This window comes from Notamacropus eugenii, chromosome 1, assembly GCF_028372415.1.
Source record: "Notamacropus eugenii isolate mMacEug1 chromosome 1, mMacEug1.pri_v2, whole genome shotgun sequence".
In the NCBI taxonomy this organism is placed as follows: domain Eukaryota; kingdom Metazoa; phylum Chordata; class Mammalia; order Diprotodontia; family Macropodidae; genus Notamacropus; species Notamacropus eugenii.
The window spans coordinates 418,898,672-418,918,318 of record NC_092872.1 but is presented as its reverse complement, the minus strand read 5'-3'; the positions used below and the strand labels follow the sequence as shown (position 1 = coordinate 418,918,318).

The window sequence follows — 19,647 nt, the reverse complement described above, 5'->3', positions numbered from 1 at the left end:
CTGTAAAATGAGTGAGTTGTAGAAGATGACTTCTAAGATTCCTACCATCTCTAAGTCTATGATCCTGGACAGGACTGAGATGGTGAATAGAAAGACGGATGGGGATGGGGGTGGCAAATGGAAGTAAAGATAGACATAAAGAGAGGGGACGGGGATGGAGATGGAGGAGGAGGAAAGAGTTATGGAGATAGATTTGGGGATGGGACTGGGATTGGGGGTGGGTCTAGGAATAAAGATGAGAATGGAGATCTGAAGGGGATAGGGAGGAAAACGTGAATGGGATGCCAGTTATAATGGGCTTCCAATGAGTGAGAAACAGAGATGAAAGAAGAATGGGTATGGGGCATAACTGAGAGGAACTGAAGGAGAAAGAAGCATAATGTCCTTGGGTGCCTACCGGGATCAGAGACCCTCCTGAGAGTCATTAGTTACGTCTTCCATCTCTTCCTCTGCACTGTCCTTCCTCCTCCAACTCCATGTCATGTTCCTAGAACAAGACAGCCACTCAGACTCAGGGTCAACTTGAGACCCAGCCCCACTGACATGTGGACACCTACCTTAGTACCCCCAACTTACAAGGCCTCAGGCCCCGCCCCCAGACCACAAGCCCCGCCCCTCTCTGCTCCCCATCCCCCACTCCTTCTCCCAGGCCCCGCAGTCACTTCCGCCGCTGCGCTGCCGGGGCAGATTAGGGTGAGGATGGCGGCGGAGAAGGAGGCGAGCCAGGAAAGCGCCTTGGGCGCGTACTCGCCGGTGGACTACATGAGCATCACGAGCTTCCCGCGGCTGCCAGAGGACGAGCCAGCTCCTGCCGTCCCGCTGCGCTGCCGCAAGGACGAGGACGCTTTCTTGGGGGACCCAGACACAGGTGAGGGAGGGCCTCACGGAGCTGGGACTGACCACGACCCACCGCGGCTGACCTGGACCTACTGCAGCACCGCGGGCCCATCTCAGCATTTCTCCCCTGGTTCTCTCCACCCTCCCACCATTCTCTCTCCCCCAAGCCTCTCTCTCTATCCTGTACCTCTGTGCCCCTTCCTGTCAGCTTCTTCTTCATCCTCTTTGCTTCCATCCCCATCCTCGATCTGCCCTCCATCTCCTATCCGCATCCCTTCCCTGTCTCCCTCTGATTCAACCCTCCTATCTCCCTTCCCCTCCTCCTCCCCACCTCTCCTCCCATCCCCCTGCTTCCACACTTCTATTATGGATCCAAGAGCAAAGAATTGCAACGGTGGAGGTGGGAGGCGAGGGGAGAAGTATATTTCTACGGTCAGATTTAGGCTGAGGAGAGTGCCCGGGTTTTTCCCTTACCCCAGACAGAGCAGGGCAAGGGGAAGAAGGAAGGGACCAGAAATGTAGCACGAGAAAATAAGGTCTGGGAAAATTAGATCTGGGAAAATTTGATAGCAGGTTGTGCATGGAGGTGGGAGGGAATGGAATAGGGTATCTTGAAGGGAAGGGGAAGTTGATTGGGTTCTCATAGGTCTCCAGTGGCTTACTGGAAAACAGGGGGATGCATTCAATGACCTCTCAAAGTCCTTGAAATGTTCTTTCCTCTCCGGATTCCTCAGCATTCCATGGGCAGCCTTGCACTCTCATCCCCAAACTGTCTCCCATCTTTTTTCTTCAGATAATTATCTTGAGTGAAATCAACATAGTTATCTAATAGGTTCCCATGGTCATTCCACTATCTAGTGCCTGTCTTGGGGTTCAGGAGGAAGCAGGTCCCTGAACTCTCCTGCTCCCCCAACACAGGACCAATCACCAGACAGGTTTCTTCTATTCCCACAAAACTTAAAGGGGTACAGGACTGGGAAAGCACGGAGAGGACCTCAAAGAAGCTGAGAGATCTGGGAAGAGAAGAAGAGCACCCTCTGTTCTGATAGCTCTCTCTCAGGTCTCCTCTACTTTTCCATATGGCCTAGCTCTCTCTCCATCCTTCCCCCATGTCCTATGACCCCTTAATCAAAAGCATCACTTCCTGTCTGTGGGGCATCCTTCCAGTAGTAAGCCTTCCCTTTGGGACCCACTTGCACCTCCAGGCACCCAAATGTTCTTCTCCTCCTGACCTCACTGGGCTCTCTTACTCCCCTTAGCCCCCAGCTGCAGACCTTCACATCCTTCGTTCGCTCTTTTACTCTGTCCCAGCTTTCCCAATTCCTGCCCTTCAAACACAAACTTCCACATCCCAACCTTCTCTGCCTTAATCTCCCAATTCAAGTTCTCTCAGTTTCAACCTTCCGTGCCCGTCATTCCCAGCCCTTTGTGTGTCCCTAATCTCTAGCCTGATCTGTCTCAGCCTTCCCAGTGCTGGCTCTTCAAGCATCAACTTTGCCAACCCAGCTACCTCCTCCCCATCCTCTCCATCCCAAACCTCTTTATTTCTGTCACCAAGTCCAGGCTCTTGACCGTAGCATCTAATCCCAAGCCCCTTGAGAACCTAGATAGCTAGCGCACTGTGTCACTGATTGCCCAGCTCCTGCTACCTCAGCCTTTCTGACCCAAGACCCTCTGAGTCTCTTCAATCCCTTCATTGCCCACTTTTTAATATCCTTGCCCACAACACCTCTGGTCTCCAGGGCACTAAGTCTCCAGCCTCTTATATTCCCATCTCTGCCCCTTGAGTCACCACCTCCAGACCTTCTCTGCGTCTTCTTCCTTTCCAAGTACAAAATTTCTCTCAGATCTATATTTTCCCCAAGAGACCTGGGTTAGATGACCCTCCCCAATCTATACCTTTCCCACCAGTAGATGTTAGTGTTGCTTTCAGAACTAAATCTCAAACCAGTCACCCCTCCACCCTGCCTCTTATGACTTGTAGGAAGGAGGTCAGGGTGCCAGCCCTGCAAAGGGCTAGGAGGTTGGGAGTCAGTGCCTGAGTCTACAGACTCAGACCTTCTTCCAGGAAGTCTTATTTACTGAGTGTGTTGGATTGGAGGAAGAACTTCAAGTGGAAACATGGTGCCTGAAAGTTTCAGGGATTTGAATGGGTTGCAAGCTCATTGTATGTAATATTGTGGTCCAAAGACAGATAATGTGATTTTAAGCTGCATTAAGAGAGGCAGAGTAGGGGTAGCTAGGTGGCGCAGTAGATCAGATCAGTGGCCCTGGAGCCAGGCAGACCTGAGTTCAAGTTCGAACTCAGACACTTGATACTATCTGTGTGACCCTGGGCATGTCACTTAATCCTGTTTGCCTCACCAAAACAGAGAGAGAGAGAGAGAGAGAAGCAAAGTGACCACCTGGTCTAGGAAGGTGATAGTCCCACCATCTCCTACCCTACTTAGACCACATCTAAGGGATTGTGTTTAGTTCTGGGTGCCATATTTTAAGGGCATTCATAAACTAGAGACTGTCCACAAGAGGGCAGCTAGAATGGGTGAAAGACCTCAATACCAGACCATATGAAAATCTATTGAAGGAACTGAGAATGTTTATCCTGGAGGAGAGAAGACTTCGGTGGGGTGGGAGTGGAGACATAATTGTCTTCAAGTATTTGAAGGGCTGTCACATGGAAGTGGGATCAGACCTGTTCTTTTTATCCTCAGAAGGCAAAACTAGGAGCAACAATAGCTGAAAATTGCAGAGAAGCAGATTTAAGGTTTGATATAAAGGAAGAACATTCTAACAATTAGAGCTGTTGACAAGTGAACGGTCTGCCCTGAGAGCACTTGTTGGTGATGATGCAGAGAAAATTATTTTTCAGGAAAGCACTGGACTAGGGAGCATCTGATAGACTAGATAGGTTAGACAGTTAGTTAGCTAGTTAGTCCTATCTAACTTTGAGAATCTCTGATTGTATGAATGAAGAAAGAAGGAGGTTTTCAGAGCCAAGCTGTCTTGCAAGGGGGTGCCAAAGGACAGAGCAAGAGATTCAACACCAACCTCTGACCTCTCTTATCCTGAATATTGGAGAGCTTGTTCCCCCAAGATATTCTGGTATCTATAAGCAAAAAAGTCACCTTGGTTCCCAGGCCTTTGAGGGAGCTTCAGGATGGAAACCCACTACAACCCAAGTTGTAGTGCATGTATTTTGCATGATAGCCAATAAGTCTGAATCTCCTGACCAGGAATTAGTGAGGCATAGATGACCTAATGTAAAAAACTCTAAATTGGGTTTCAACCTGGGTACTGAGAGATCTACTCAAGGTTTCTCAGTATGACTATAGTCCAAAACCTGTCTCCTTGGTTGTTACATCCCTGATTCTCAGACTTTGTTCCCCAGAGGCCAGGGCAATACCCTCTGTAAGCTAGGGGAAGACAGGGTTTCCATCTTTAGGGGTTCCCCCTTTTTCTAAAAGAAAGACATGGCCCTGCCCTCAAGGGAAATCCAAGGGGAAAAAAGTAGTCCCTGCCTTTGAGGGCATCCCAGTCAGGGTGTCCTAGTTCTGGGGTGGAGAAGAAACAGGAGTGTTCAGAACAATTCCAGGAAAACATCAAGGAGGTTGAGGTTATAGTCTTTCAAGGCAGAATCTGGGCTCTGTACTTCTGTAATCCTATAGGACTTTGTACATAGCCTTGTCCTCTCAAATGGTGACTAGTGAATGCTTACCATGTGAATGTGCAAGAGCCTGATATCATGCCATATGCCCATCCACATCTTGAGTGGATGCAGGTGGGCACCCTGATAGGGTAAGAGGGGGTACATTTTAGCAGAGTTTTGAAGGCTATTGGAGATGCACTGCACCCTATCCATATTGACCTAGGCATGGAAATACTGACTTCTTCCATTGACAGACTTAAATGGATTATTTTACCAAGTCACTAAAGGTGAACAGCACAGTAATGGCAATCCAAAAGGTGACATAGTAGATGGAAGGAGGTACAAAGAAAAAGTTTTTGTTGAACTCAGGTACCTGAATAGCTAGCTATGGATGCTAAACAAAGGTATATATCTCATCACATTATGAAAGGGAAACCTCTTTACTAAAGCAGCTAAGTATGCCATGTACTAATCGTTAATTATTCTATTTTCTTTTGAATAGATTTTATGCATATCTTTTGTTTTGACATCACTTAGATTCCCCCCATGTCTCTCTCAGAGAGCCATCCCTTCTAACAAAGAATTTTAAAAAGATAGAAGAAAAAGAGAAAAAAAAGTCAGCAAAACCAATAAAAATACATTATATGCAATTATTGTATTTTCAAGATGGTACACAATTTAGAACAAGATTGAAATAACCTTTAACTGTTCTCAATCACAGCTCAGTAAGCCTAGTCTGCCCCCAATATGATGTAGATTTTTTTTACTTAATAGTATTATACTTTTCCAATTACATGTATTGATAGTTTTCAACATTCATTTTTGTAAGATTTTGAGTTCCAAATTTTTCTTCCTCCTTCCCTTTCCTTCCCCCTCTCCAAAATAGCAAGCAATGATTTAGATTTTATTAATTCATTCTGTGTCCCCAGATTTGAAGGTAGAAACTCCCTTCTGGTCCATGGCTGTGGTCCATTTAGGGACTTCAGGACAATTTTCCAACAAAAGTCGTTTCAGGCAGCTTCCATCAAGATGTTGTTGGGGGCAGCTAGGTGGTGCAGTGGATAGAGCACCAGTGCAGGAGTCAGGAGGACCTGAGTTCAAATCTCACCTCAGACACTTGACTCTCACTAGCTGTATGACCTTGGGCAAGTCACTTAACCCCAATTGCCTCATCCTGAGTCATCTTCAGTCATCCTGATGAATATCTGGTCACTGAATTCAGATGGCTCTGGAGGAGAAGTGAGGCTGGTGACCTGTGCAGCCCTCCCTCACTCAAAACAAAATCAAGTGCAAGTCATGTCATTATTTCTCTGATGACATGGTCTTCTTTGGCAATGAAGGATGAACACACATCAAGATGTTGTTCTCTCAATAACAGAAAATACTATTCACTGCCTTCTTACTTCTAAGGAGAAAACACTCTTCCATTTTCCCTGTTTTTTCTTCTCCACACAGTTCTGTGAGGAAATTCACACAGATTTGTGATATGCTTACCCTTAGAAACCATGACACACTTTTTCCACACAGAAGGTAATTTGACAGCCCACCGGATTTTCCCTCCATAAGTTTTCTCCCTTCCTGTGGTTCATCTTGGATCTATATACTCATCGTTTTATAAAGGATGAAACTGAGGTTCTGAGAGAAGGAACTTGCTCAAGGTCACATTTAGTGTCTGAACCTTTTGATTCAAGGCTCTTCCCACTATACCATATACTCTTTCTCTGTGGTTCAGGGTAAAGAGATTTGGATAGGGACATCTGGGTTTCCATGTTAGCTCTGCTATAGACGACCCTTCTCTGAGTGTCAATTTTCTCATCTCTAAGATGGGCATAAGAATATATGGAGCAGCTCTGTCATAGGGCTGTTGTGAGGCTTAAAGGAGAGAACAGATTTCAAGCACTTGGTGAGCTGCAAAGTGCCATCTAAATGTAAGCTATTAGGATTTAAAAAATTTTGTCCTCCCAGAAAAAGAGGAAGGAGACACAAATGAGCCCTGTATTCTGAAAGCATTCAAGGATGAAACAAATAGATGGAAAATGGGATAAATTTGTCCACATTTCTGTACCAATCTATTTTCATCATCAACGTCAAAGGAACAGCTACATTTGGAATCTAATGCCTCTGTCCCTGAAGTATGATAAGGGGAAGCAGAAATGACTGTTAGGAAAATAAACTTGGCAGTAGTAATCAGACCAGACCATGCACACACCAGAGACATTTATACTGTGGGCAACACAACATCAAAGGATGCCTTAACAAGATATCTCAGAGATATACTAAAAGGATGGAATAAATAATAATGTAGAGCTGTGTGTAGTAGCATAGTAAGTGGTAAGACTTTCTACTAGGGAATTGCTTGAGTTTAGGAACTCTGAGCAGTAGGGCTAAGCTGATTAGGTGTTTGCACTAAGTCTGGCACCAATATGGTAGACCACCAGGAATGTGGGGTCACCTGGATACCTACAGAGAGGCTAACCTACACAGGTCAGAAAGGGAGCAGTTTAAACTCTTGTGTTGGATGAGCCCCATGACTGGCCACTTTACTTCTATCTTGGGTGACCTGATGAGACCTAGTCTCAAAAAAACCCCCAAACCATGTATTATAATAAAAATAGCTAGCGTTTGCATAATGCTTACTATGTGCCAAACACTGTGCTTAAGCACTTTATAATATCTCATTACAGTCTCAGAACAACCCTGGGAAGTAGGTGCTATTATAATCCTCATTTTATAGATGAGAGAACTGAGGAAAACAAAAGTTAAGTTACTTGTCCAGGGTCACACAGTTAGTGTCTGAGGCTAGATTTGAATTCAAGTCTTCCTGGTACCCTATTCACTGCACCACCTCACTGCTTCATGTGGGATATCAACATACGCAAAAAAAAAGTTATTGAAAGCACGTAAACAGTAGACATGTGCTTCCTTTGTCACCTTTAAAAAAATCTTTATGTGAATACATACATACATATCAAAGATGTTCTTGGTAGAAATAAAAAGAAGAGAAAGGGCATGCTTTTTCCAAAGGATTCTCTATATCAGACCACATTTTTATAATTACACATTTGACCGAAAAATGAAGAAAATATAAGCTACCATGCAGTGGTATTGTTTGTTGGTTACAAAAAAGATTTGACTTATTAAAAGAATCTTAAAACCTCTCTTCCAGTAAGGAGTCTCTCCAGGATACATTGTCTTCTTTTTTTTTTTCATTTCTTTCATTTCCCACCAACTCACTCCACCCACCCATTCTGAAAGAAGTCTTCTCTTCTGACAAACAAGTGTACTTAAGCAAAACAAGCCAACACCGGCCATGTCTGGAAATGTGTGCCTTATTCTCATCCATCACCTCTCTGCCAAGAGGTGGGAGGCATGCTTCATCGGCTTCTGAAGTCATTATTGGTCTTGCATTGATTAGCATTCTGAAATCCTTCAGAGTTGTTTTCCTTCACATCATTGTCATCATCGTTTCATTTGTTCTCTTGGTTCTACTTATTTCACTCTGCATCAGTGCATTTGAATATTCCCAAGATTCTCTGAATTCTTAATATTTATTATTTCTTATGGAGCAATAATACTTGATTACATTCAGTTTATTTTATTTTTAAATTAACAGTCATTTACTTTCCTTCCCATCTTCTACCCAACTTAAAAGAAAAAAAAGAAAAACAAAACTTTTTATAATATATGTAGTTAAGTAAAACAAATTCCAATATGGTTCACATTCAAAAATGTGTATCTAATTCTGCATCATGAATCTGTCATTTCTCTGTCAGGAAGTGGGGACCATAGTTCATCATCAGTCTTCTGGAATCATGGCTGGTCATGGCATTGCTCAAAGTTATTAAACTTTTAAAAGTTGTTTGTCTTTACAATATCATTATTGGATAAATTGTTCTACTAGGCATTTCACTATGCATCGCTTTATAGAAGTCTTCACAGGTTTCTCTGAACCCAACCCTCATTTCTTATGGCACAAAAGCATTCCATCACATTTATACAGCAAAATTTGTTCAGTCTGTTCTCCAGTTAATAGGCTCCCTCTTGCTTTTCAGTTCTTTGATCTATTACATTCACATATCTCTTTTTTTTCAACCACTCTCTAACTGATAGGCATACAATTTATTTCCAGTTCTTTCTATCATACATATGTTAGGATCAAACATGATACTTTGGTTTTGTTTTTAAATTATATTTTTATTTATTTTGTTAAATATTTCCCAGTGACAATTTTTTACTTTTAAATTTCATTTTAAAAAAATTTTGAGTTCCAAATTCTTTTCTTCTTTCCTGCTTCCACCCCACCCATTGAGAAGGCAAGTAATATGATATCAATTATACATGTGAAGCCATGAAAAACATTTCCATGGTAGTCATATTGCAAAAAAACAACAACACAAAAACCCAAGAAAAATAAAAAAACTGAAAAAAAGTATGCTTCAACCTACACTCAGAATTTATCAACTCACTCTCTCTTTCTCTCTCTCTCTCTCTCTCTCTGTCTCTTTGTAAATAGCATTTTTCATCATGGGTCCTTTGGAATTATATTAGATCTTTGTCTTAATCAAAGGAGCTAAGTTATTCACAGTTGATCATTGTACAATATTACTGTTACTGTATGCAAATGTTCTCCTGGTTCTGTTCTCTTCATTTTGCATCAATTCAGGTAACTCTTCTCAGGTTTTTCTGAAACAACCCTGCTCTTGATTTCTTAGAGCATGATAGTATTCTATCACAATCGTGTACCACCGCTTGTTCAGCCATTCCCTAATTGTTGGATATCCCCTCATTTTCCAGTTCTTTGTCACCACAGAAAGACCTGCCATAAATACTTTTCTACAAATAGGTCCTTTTCCCTTTTCTTTGATATCTTTGGGATATTGACCTAGTAGTGTTATTGCTGGGTCAAAGGTTACCCACAGTTTTATAGTCCTTTGGGCACAGTTCCAATTTGATCTTTGGAATGGTTCACAATTCCACCAATGGTACATTAATATCTGTTTCTTTATATCCTCTTCAGCATTTGTCTTTTTCATTTTCTGTCATGTTAGCCAATGTGATGGGTGTGAGATGGTACCTCAGAGTTGTTTTCATTTTCATTTCTCTAATCAATAGTGTTTTAGAGAATTTTTTTTTCATATGACTATAGAGAGTTTTGGTTTCTTCTGAAAACTGCCTGTTCTTATCCTTTGATAATTAATCAATTGGGAAATGACTTATTTTTGTAAATTTGAGTCAGTTCTCTATATATTTGAGAAATGGTTTGTTTGTCAGAGAAATTTGCCATAAAAATTCTTTCCTAGTTTCTTGCTTTCTTTTTAATTTTGGTTGCATTAGTTTTATTTGTGCTTCATGTGTTTCATGTAATAAAATTTATCCATTTTACTTCCCATGTGTATCATGCATGATACTTTGTTAAATCAAACAGAGATAACAATATTCAATCACCCTCTTGATTATTGATATTAAATAATATATAAATTCAAGCTCATCAAAGTTGTTTGCCACTGGCACAGTGAATTTTGTGCAAGGTTCAAATGGAAGATTTCTGTATAGATGGTGAGGTCCCCCAGATATTCCTTTTTTGTAGATGACATTGGACTGATTACATCAAGTTCTAGAACATCACAAGGCTTCTCCAATGAGATTTTTGATTTTTCAAAAGTTATCATACTAAAAATTCATATAGGAAAAACTAAATGGATGAAAAATTCTTATTGTCCAGATTGTGACAGATAGGTCCATTAAACTAGTATATTAGTACATATCTGGGAGAGGCATTGCGAATGAATTTACCCAGAATAGGAGGAAGAGAGTTGGATGAATTGCATTTGGGAAATTACTCAGTTTTTAACGCTCCTAATCTGCCCCCAACACAAAGTTGCATCTTTGTTTAATGTTTAATCTAAATGTTTAATCCCATCTTGAACACACACTCTTTGAGGAAGATACATTGAGGCAAAGAATGAGATATAGAAGTTCTCATTGACTCCACTAAGTCCCTTGTGATTTTCTATCACATCTTCTGACATAGGTGATATATATTGTTTTAAAGAAACTTGAAGCTTCTAAAATCCCAGTAGTTTTGGTTTATTAACTCTTAGATTTCAGCTATTGAAAGCAACCTTCAAATTCTCAAAGCATTTATGAGGGAACTTGAAAATATATAATTACATATACATGCTTGAATGATTTAACAGGGATCACTTTGCTATATGACCTTCTAATTATTAACATCAAAAGAGGCATAAAACAGGGAGATATTTGTGCATCAAAGGTATTTGCCAGAATCATGGAACATGTTCAGCACAAACTCTAAATGGAAGATGGATTCCCCATGGACAGTGAGGTCTCTCAGATGCTCCTGTGTGCAAGAGACATTTTCTGCTTGCATCAAAGCCTGGAACATTGCAGTTTCCTAAATGAACTCCAAAGTAATGCCAGAAGAGTTCAGCTTCATTATCCACAAAGGAAAAGCCAAGTTAACGATGAGTGCTCATTTTCTAAATTACGATCTACATTTACATAGACAGTCCATAAAAGTGATCCATTCATGTAGCATGAACAGATGCCATGCATGGACAATGAAACGAGTTTAGAGTTGGACAAGGGGAGGAGAATGGGCTGTATTGCCTTTAGGAGATGGCAGTGTGTTTAAGTACTTGAAGCTTCTCTCTCAGACATTGGCTCATCTTTTTAACAGCAGTATTGTTCCCACGATGATGTATGACTGTGAGTCTAGGATGTCACAGTTTCTGAAGAATTAAAGTAGAGGGTCACCTAAAGGTCAACGGAGAGGAACATGGTGAGCGTGAGCAGTATGTGAAGCATTACCAACCCAGAATTGTGCAGAAGTGATATGAAGGATTTCAAAGAGAACTTATGATATAGAGGAAAAGTTGGACTTGTCACATAACAAGAGCAAGGTGATTACAAAGGACCAACTCATGTACTCCATTGGTGTCCACGCAATATCACGATATCTAGAAGAAGGCCCCCAGCATATTGGGTAGACCCTTGTGAAAGACAAAATAATATAAAGATCTTTGCAAACAAAGTGCTATATAGATATCAGTTATTATTATTAAGGAGGTCATGGAAAAGAACTAGAATGGGCAAGCCATGGATAAGGATCTAGGTTCAAAACCTAGCTCCTCCACTTACTGCCTGAGTGACCTTGGGCAAGCCACTTAACCTTTGTGAGACTCAGTTTCCTTGTCTGTGAAATGAGCATTTTGGACTTGATGAATTCTGAGGTTCCTTCTGACTCTAATTCCATGAGCCTCTGATTTATAATCTATCACTGAATGGAGTACTGACATCAACAAGAATATAGATATATCAAAGCATATGTGTATGTGTATGTATAATGTTCAAATGTTATTGGAAAGTTATCAGTATAGGAAGGATACCATTTATGTGACTTTGTAAGGTTGGGTGCTCTCCCATATGGCTGGATAAGTTATCAGACAGTTCTCAAGTAGGAGTCTTGAACTTCCATTTGCCCATCAGCTTGAGTAGAGCCAGACAGGCCAATGACCACTGGCTTAATGGCTTGGTATAGCTAGGTGGTACAGTGGCTAGAGCACAGGACTTGAAGTCTAGAAGTGAATTCAAATTTAGCCTTACACACTTTCTAGTTGTGTGACCCTGGGCGAGCCATTTAACCTCTATTTGCCTCAGTTTCTTCATCTATAAAGGGGGATAATAATAGTACCTAGTTTCTAGGGTGGTTGTAAGAATAAAATGAGATAGTATTTGTAAAGCATTTTGCGCAATACCTGACACAGAGTAGGCACTATATAAATGCTAGCTATTATTATTATTAGGTCTTCCTGACTCCTAGTTCAGTGATGCCTCTGCTTAGGTTGCTCCATTGGACAAGCTGACTATTCAGATGTTATAAGCAAAAGTAATAGTTGATTGAATATGAGAAGCCCTAGGTCAGTTGTACACTCATTTAACTTACGTACCTTATACGTTGAACCCTTTACTTATAATCATCCATGTCTATGGACCATCAAGAACACTGGAAAGCAAAGTAATCAAACATAACTTGGTGAATGTAGCAGTACCAGTCGATCTTAATACATACATACATACATACATACATACATACATACATACACATATAAACTTAGCCTTCTGAATTGTTCTTCATTTTCTCCCTTTTCTTCCCCATTAAACATAGGCATCTTAAGTGTTTGCAGTAGCCACGTGGAAAGCCAGCATCCCTACTTGTCTATTCCACAGGATAGGTGATTGTTATGCATTCAGTTATATACTCCAGCCTTCAGTCAGTACTTTTGTCTCTGAGAGGCTATTTTCACTCTGGTCCTCTCAAAACTCTCCAAATCTCAAGAACTTTTATCTGAAGGACTGTTTTTTTGCCCCTGGTCCTCTCAGAACCATCTATGGCTTTTTTTTGGTCTTTGTATCCCTTGTGCCTAGCATGGTGTCTAATACTTAGTAGGGAAGGGGACTGGACCTTGATTTCCCAGAATGTCCCTCATTGATTCATTCATTTTATTCATTCCATAGGCATTTATTAAGCATGTATTATATACCAGGCACCATTCTAGGCTCTAGTTACTAGAGTCTAGTGATTAAAAACAAAAACAGCCCCTGCCACTGGACAGCTTTCGTTGTACTGGGGAGAAACTATGTATATACAAATAAATACAAAGTAATATTGGAGAAGGCAGGGAGAGGCTTGACAACTGTGGCCTCCTATATATGGCTCTTAACATAAAGACTATTACAGTCTCTAGCTTTATATCCCATACTGTGGAGTGTACTTCCAACCCCGTTTCTGCTGCTGTCAGGTAAAGAATGGTAAGCGAATGTTGTAGGAAAATTCCACAGCTGGGGAGGCACTAAGGTGGTAATATTGTTTTGAGATGATAATTTTTAGAGGGCAGCCCAAACCCTCTCAACGCTTTCTTTGCCCAGTCAGTGAGGATTAGTTTTAATATTATGGGTTGAGAGACCAATCTAAGGTTTGTGGCACTCCCAGGGCTCATCATCTGCTCTCGCCCACTGCAGCTGGGAACTCAGGACATTCTCCAGCCTCAGCATCCAAGTAGCCGGGATTTTAGGCACGTACACTGTGTTTAGCTGCTGCTTGTTAACTTCCATTTGCAAAATAGAAATCTGCTCCCTGAATACAGAGTCTGAGACTTTTCAGGGGGAGTCTCAGCCCTCTAAGGATTCTTGAAAAATTGACTTCTATGCCTGTGATTCTCCTTGCATAACATTTGCTAAAATTGGGAAGCAATCACCCAAATCACCCCATAATTCTCACACTCTGAATTTCTCTTAGCTTACTTTTGCTGTGACTACTTTCCATCATAGTTCACCCCTGTGTAGGAGTCTCCTACTGGTCAAATTGAATATTTAGATATTGTTTAAGTATAGCAGCAGCAGAAAATGTGTGATAAGCATTGACTATGTTGTGAAACCATTTAGTTTATCTGCTTGATATACCAATTTATGTTTCTTCTGTTTCTAAAATACATATAAACAGAACTTAACATGCTTAGCAGGCAGCTAGATGGTGTAGTGGATAGAGTGTTGGACCTGGAGACAGGAAGACCGAACCCTTCCTGAGTTCAAATACAGCCTCAGAAGCTTATTAGCTGTGTGACCCTGAGCAAGTCACTTAATCCTGTTTACCTCAATTTCTTCATCTGTAGAATGAGCTAGAGAAGGGAATGGCAAACCACTCCAGCACCTACCAAGAAAGCCCCAATAAGGTGGTCATGATGAGTCAGACACAACTAAAAAACAACTCAACAATAAATAACATGCTTATCATTAACAAAGCTTATCTTTCAAACCAAGCTACAAAGTGATTTTTCCACTGACCCCAGTAGAGGTCATTTTTAAAGAGATGGGGGAGGGATGAAGATTGATATTCCCCAGAACACAACTACTTTGCTTATTTCTTTTTGAGGCAATTGAGGTTAAGTGACTTTCCCAGGGTCACACAGCTAGTAAATGTCTGAGACCAGATTTGAACTCAAGGTCTTCTGGACTCTAGGATCAGTGCTCTATACACATCACCACCTACCTGCCCCTAATCACTTTGTATATTGATTAATTGTGAACAATCTCTCAGATCCCTTCTAATTCTTAGATTCTCCAAGGGCTATGACCATTGCCCCTTAAGGATTTCTTTTCCAAGTCAGCTGTGATTGCAGAGAAGAAAACTAAGATCTGGCCCATCAGCCTTCCCTCTTTCTTCCTTCCCCCACTCTCATCTTTTCTGCCACTTCCAGGAAATTGGAGTTTTTTTCTGTATTGAGTTTGGGCAGGCAGAGACTAGGGGAGTCAGAGGACTGAGGAGAAAGACTTGTGTAACCTTGGGCTGATCATTTCTTTCTGAGCCTCAGTTTCCTCATTTGTAAAATGAGGCAACTAGTCGACACAGTAGATAAAACAATGGGTCTGGAGTCAGGAAAACCTGGATTCGAGCCTCAGACAGACATTTACTAGCTGTGTGACCCTGGGCAAAGTCCCTTTATCTCTGTCTGCCTCAATTTCTTTAACTGTAAAATGGGGATCATAATAGTACTACCTCCCAGGGTTATACTAAGGATCAAATGAAATACTGTTTGTAAACTGCTTAGCCTGGTGCCTGGCCATAGTAGGTACTGAATGAATGCTTGTTCCCTTTCAGCTCAAAGTAGTTCTATGACTAGATTTGGGGAAGGAGGCCTCTGTTTCCCGGTCCCCACCCATCTTAGAACAGAGCACGTCAGAAAGAGACTGAAAGATGATACAGGTTAGGGATTAAGGAGCTGGGGGAACAGGGGCTGGGGGAGGGAAAGCCAGAGTCTGAAGGAAGCAGGAAAGGCAGTTGCTGGGAGGTAGGTGGAAGCATCACCTCAAAGCCAAAAGTCCTCTGGGAGGAGAGCTCAGGGACTGGAGGGGATTTAAGCGGGGAAAGGTCAACAAGAGATGCGAGGAATTCTAATAGTTCTTCCTTTCCCTTCTTTAATTTCCTATCCCCCAGATCCTGACTCTTTCCTGAAATCTGCCCGGCTACAGCAGCTACCCTCATCTTCCTCAGAGATGGGCAGCCAGGATGGGTCACCTCTAAGGGAGACCAGCAAAGACCCCTTTGCAGCTGCAGCAGAGTGTTCCTGCCGCCAAGATGGACTCACAGTCATCGTCACAGCCTGCCTCACTTTTGCCACTGGGGTCACAGTGGCCCTTGTCATGCAGATCTACTTTGGGGATCCTCAGGTAAGACTGGAAAAGAGTAGATTGGGTAAAAATCTAGGGAGGCCTGAAGGAGAAAGAAAGAAAAATATGGGTGTAAAAGGGAACGTACTGGGGCCTAGGATGGAGTAGTGCCTAGGGTCTGAATAGAGGTAGGGAGCTGACTAGGAGATTAGAGAGAAAGAAGGAAGTAAGTTAGAAGAGAAGCCATGGTTAGGAGGTAGAGAGAGGGGACCAGAAACTGGCCGAACAGCCTCAGTTCAACAGAAAATTATTTTTTTTCTTATTAATTGATTTATTTTTAGTTTTCAACATTCACTTCCACAAGATTTTGAGTTCTAAACTTTCTCCCCATCTCTTCCCTCCCCCACCCCAAGACGACGTGCATTCTGATTACCCCTTTCCCCAATCTGCCCTCCCTTCTATCACCACTCCCTTCTCTTATCCCCTTCCGATTTTCCCATAGGGCAAGATAGATTTCTATACCCCCTTGCCACAGCAGACAATCATTAAACACCTACTATGTGCCCATCCCAGCTCTGTGCTCAGGAATGGAAGGATTTTAGGGAAAGAGAGACTTACCTTGGTGGGTAGAGGGTTGTACTCATCCTTGAACCCCAGTAGGTAGGTAGTTTTGTTTCCTCGACCCCCCTAGGTGGCATCAGAGTTTTGCCACCTAGAATAGAGGGTTAGTGTGAGGGAGAGATGTTCCATGAGAGCCTTTGCTGCTACCTGCCTTTAAAACTACACCTGCCCATATTCTCCCCCAGATCTTCCACCAGGGTGCAGTTGTCACAGATGCTGCCCACTGCACAGCTCTGGGCATCGAGGTATTGAGTAAAGGTGGCTCTTCTGTGGATGCCGCTGTGGCTTCTGCCCTGTGTGCTGGCATTGTAGCACCTCACAGCTCTGGCCTGGGTGGGTAAGTGACTTTCTATCTGGAGCTCCTTAAATCTATGCCTCAGACTCCCCCAACTTTCAATTCCCAGTTCCTCCAGTCAGTGCTCAACAGGGACCTGATTGGTCTCCCAAGAGTTTCTTAATCAGTCCCTCAGGTCCCTCCAATCATCCCTCATTAAGTTCTCCAAATAAGCCTCTCTGGGCTCTCCCAATTTTCTGCTCCAGACTCCTGTCAGCAGCCCCATTTCCCTAATCAGCACCTCCATATTCCTCCAGTTGCTTCCCCCAGACTCTTTCAGTTGACCTAGACTAAGGCATTCTCTTGCCCCTATACAAGCCCTGATTTCATTTTCAGGAAGGAGGGTGGGTAGGTAGGTCTTAACTACTCCTCAGCCCTTCAGAATTTGAACTTGGCTTAAAGGCCAGGTCAGTTGGGAGCTGATATCCAGGGCCTAAAGTCTTCTCCTTTACATAAGCCAGCCCCAGAGGCTGGGAGCTGGCTGCCACTTCTTTAAGAGAGGTACAGGAAACTGGCAGGCACCCAGGCTATGGCTCCCTAGGATTGGCCTGGAACCCTCCTCTGACCGGTTCCTACTAATCTGGGATTAAAATATTGGGTGACTTTGTGGGGAGAACTTCTTTAGGCCTGCTTTGGAGAGAGCCAACACCCTTCTCTCCCACCCCCCTATTAGTTTATTCACCTGCCCCTCTCCCAAGCCCTAGAAGAGATCTATCTCAACAAGGGGGGCCAGGAGAGAGTATACTACAGTGGGGGGTATCTCATGCTTTCTCCTTGTTCTCCATTACTACATCCCCTTGTTCCTCCCTGTTTCCACATGCTCCCCTGCCTATGCTCCCCTCTCACCCTGCACAGGGGAGGAGTGATGCTTGTCCATGACATCCGGAGGAATGAGAGCCGCCTGATTGACTTCCGGGAGACTGCTCCTGGTGCCCTTCGGGAGGATGCCCTGCAAAGATCCTGGGAGACCAAGGTGGGGGCCGCAGGGGAGGGGCTCCTCTCCCCTTCCCTTCTGTCACTGAAATCCATTTGTGAGCACCCTTTATGTGCCAGGCTGCTCTGCATCTACTATGTACCATGCTACTGTCCACCAGGAGTATACAAGGCTTGTGTGAGCTAACCCCAACCCTCCTCCAATTCACATCATTCAAACACTTTCCCTCACTTTGTCCTCCTTTGCTCCAGTCTCAGATGAAGAAATGGTCCTTTTCCATGCAAAAGTCACTTTCTTTGCATGAATCCTTAATCCCCCCTCCTCTCTGACTTCTCTGGCTAACTGTTCCCATTTTCTCTCTTATATTCAGTCTATCTACTAGCACTTTCCTTCTGCCTACTAACATACCCATATCTCCCCTATCCCTAAAAAAACTTCACTTGATTCTATCACCCCCACCAGCCCCACCAGCTCTTATCCCATATCTATCATCTCTTTATGGCTAAACTTGAGAAAGTTATCTACATTTGGAACTTCCACTTCCTCTCATCTCTCTTTCTTCTAAAAACTCTGTAATTTGGCTTCTTCGGACTTCATGGTGCACCTGATCTTTCGCTCTTTCAAGGCTACCAGTAATCTCTTAATTGCTAAATCTGATAGTCTTTTCTGATTTTTTTTTTTTTGATCTCTCAGCAGCATTTGACACTATTGATTACCTTCTCCTCCTGGGTGCTCTCTCCTTTCTAAGTTTATGTGAAATTGCTCCCTCCTGCCTCTCCTCCTGTCTGTCCAACTGCTCTTTCTCAGTCTCCTTTGCTGGTGTCCTGGGTCATCTTCTCTTTTCCATTTATACAATCTCACTTGGTTCAGTTAGCTTCTCTGTGCAGATGATTCTCAGATCTATATACCCAGACCTCATCTCTTTCCTGAGCTACAGTCACATATGAGCTGAATGGCTCAGAGACATCTCAAACTCTACATGTTCAAAATAGAACTTCATCCTTTCCCTAAGTCCTTCCTTCTTCTGAATTTTCCTATTATTGTTGAGAGCACTGGCATCTTCCTAGGCTCCCAGACCCACAAACTTGTTGTCACCTTCATCTCTTCACTCATACTCACCTCCATATCCAATCCGATGTCAAATCTTATCATTTCTACCCTCATAACATTTCTCTTCTATGTCCCCTTCTCTCAGCTCCTATAGCCAAAACACTAGTTCAGGCCCTCATCACTTGGACTATTGGAATAGCCTTCTGCTAGATTTTCCTTTTTTAAGCATCACCTCACCCTAGTCTACTCTCTGTTGAGTTACCCATGTGGTTCTTTTTCTAAAATTATTATTCGTATTTTTTCTCAGTTACATGTAAAGAAAAATTTTTTAACATTTAAAAAAACTTTTGAGCCCCAAATTGTCTCCTTCCCACCTCCTTGAGAGGGCAAGTAATTTGATATGGATTCTACATGTACAGTTATGTACAACATTTATATAATAACCATATTGCAAAAGAAAACATAGACCAAAAAACCCAAAAAACAAAAACCAGGAGTACTTAAGAAAGTTAAAAAAGTTTGCTTCAGTCTGCATTTAGATGACACCATTTGTTTCTTTAGCATTTTTCATCATAGGTCCTTCAGAATTGTCTTAGATCATTGTATTGCTGAGATTAGCCAAGTCATTCACAGTTGGTCTTTGTCACAGTGTTGCTATTATTGTGTACAGTGTTTTTCTGGTTCTGCTCACTTCACTTTGCATCAGTTCATGTAAGTCTTCCCAGGTTTTTCTGAAACTATTCTGCACTTTGTTTCTTAGAGCATGTTAATATTCCATCACAATTATATACCACCAATTGGTGGGTACCCCCTCAAATACTTTATCATCACGATACAAACCCAAGAGTTGTATTGCTGGGTCAAAGGTTATACACAGTTTTATAACCCTTTGGGCATAATTCCAAATTTTTCTCCAGAAGGGTTGGACAGTGCATTAGTATTCCTACTTTTCCACATCTCCTCCAACATTTATCCTTTTCCATTTCTGACATATTGGCCAATCTGATAGATATGAAGTGGTACCTCAGAGTGTTTTTA

The 19,647-nt window shown here is 42.4% G+C and overlaps 1 protein-coding gene across 2 annotated transcripts in view; it reads left to right on the top strand.

The window, feature by feature from the left end:
- The first annotated feature begins 660 nt into the window (after window positions 1–660).
- GGT7 (gamma-glutamyltransferase 7) overlaps window positions 661–19,647 on the top strand; it is a 36,101-nt gene continuing 17,114 nt past the window's right edge. The window contains exons 1-4 of one of the 2 annotated variants that reach the window (XM_072631323.1): window positions 661–868; window positions 15,498–15,730; window positions 16,477–16,628; window positions 17,481–17,598. In XM_072631323.1, coding sequence (XP_072487424.1) covers window positions 700–868; window positions 15,498–15,730; window positions 16,477–16,628; window positions 17,481–17,598 — 672 coding nt within the window. In that variant the 5' untranslated portion in view covers window positions 661–699. The remainder of the gene's footprint in view (window positions 869–15,497; window positions 15,731–16,476; window positions 16,629–17,480; window positions 17,599–19,647) is intronic. The other variant, XM_072631322.1, reaches the window with a different exon arrangement.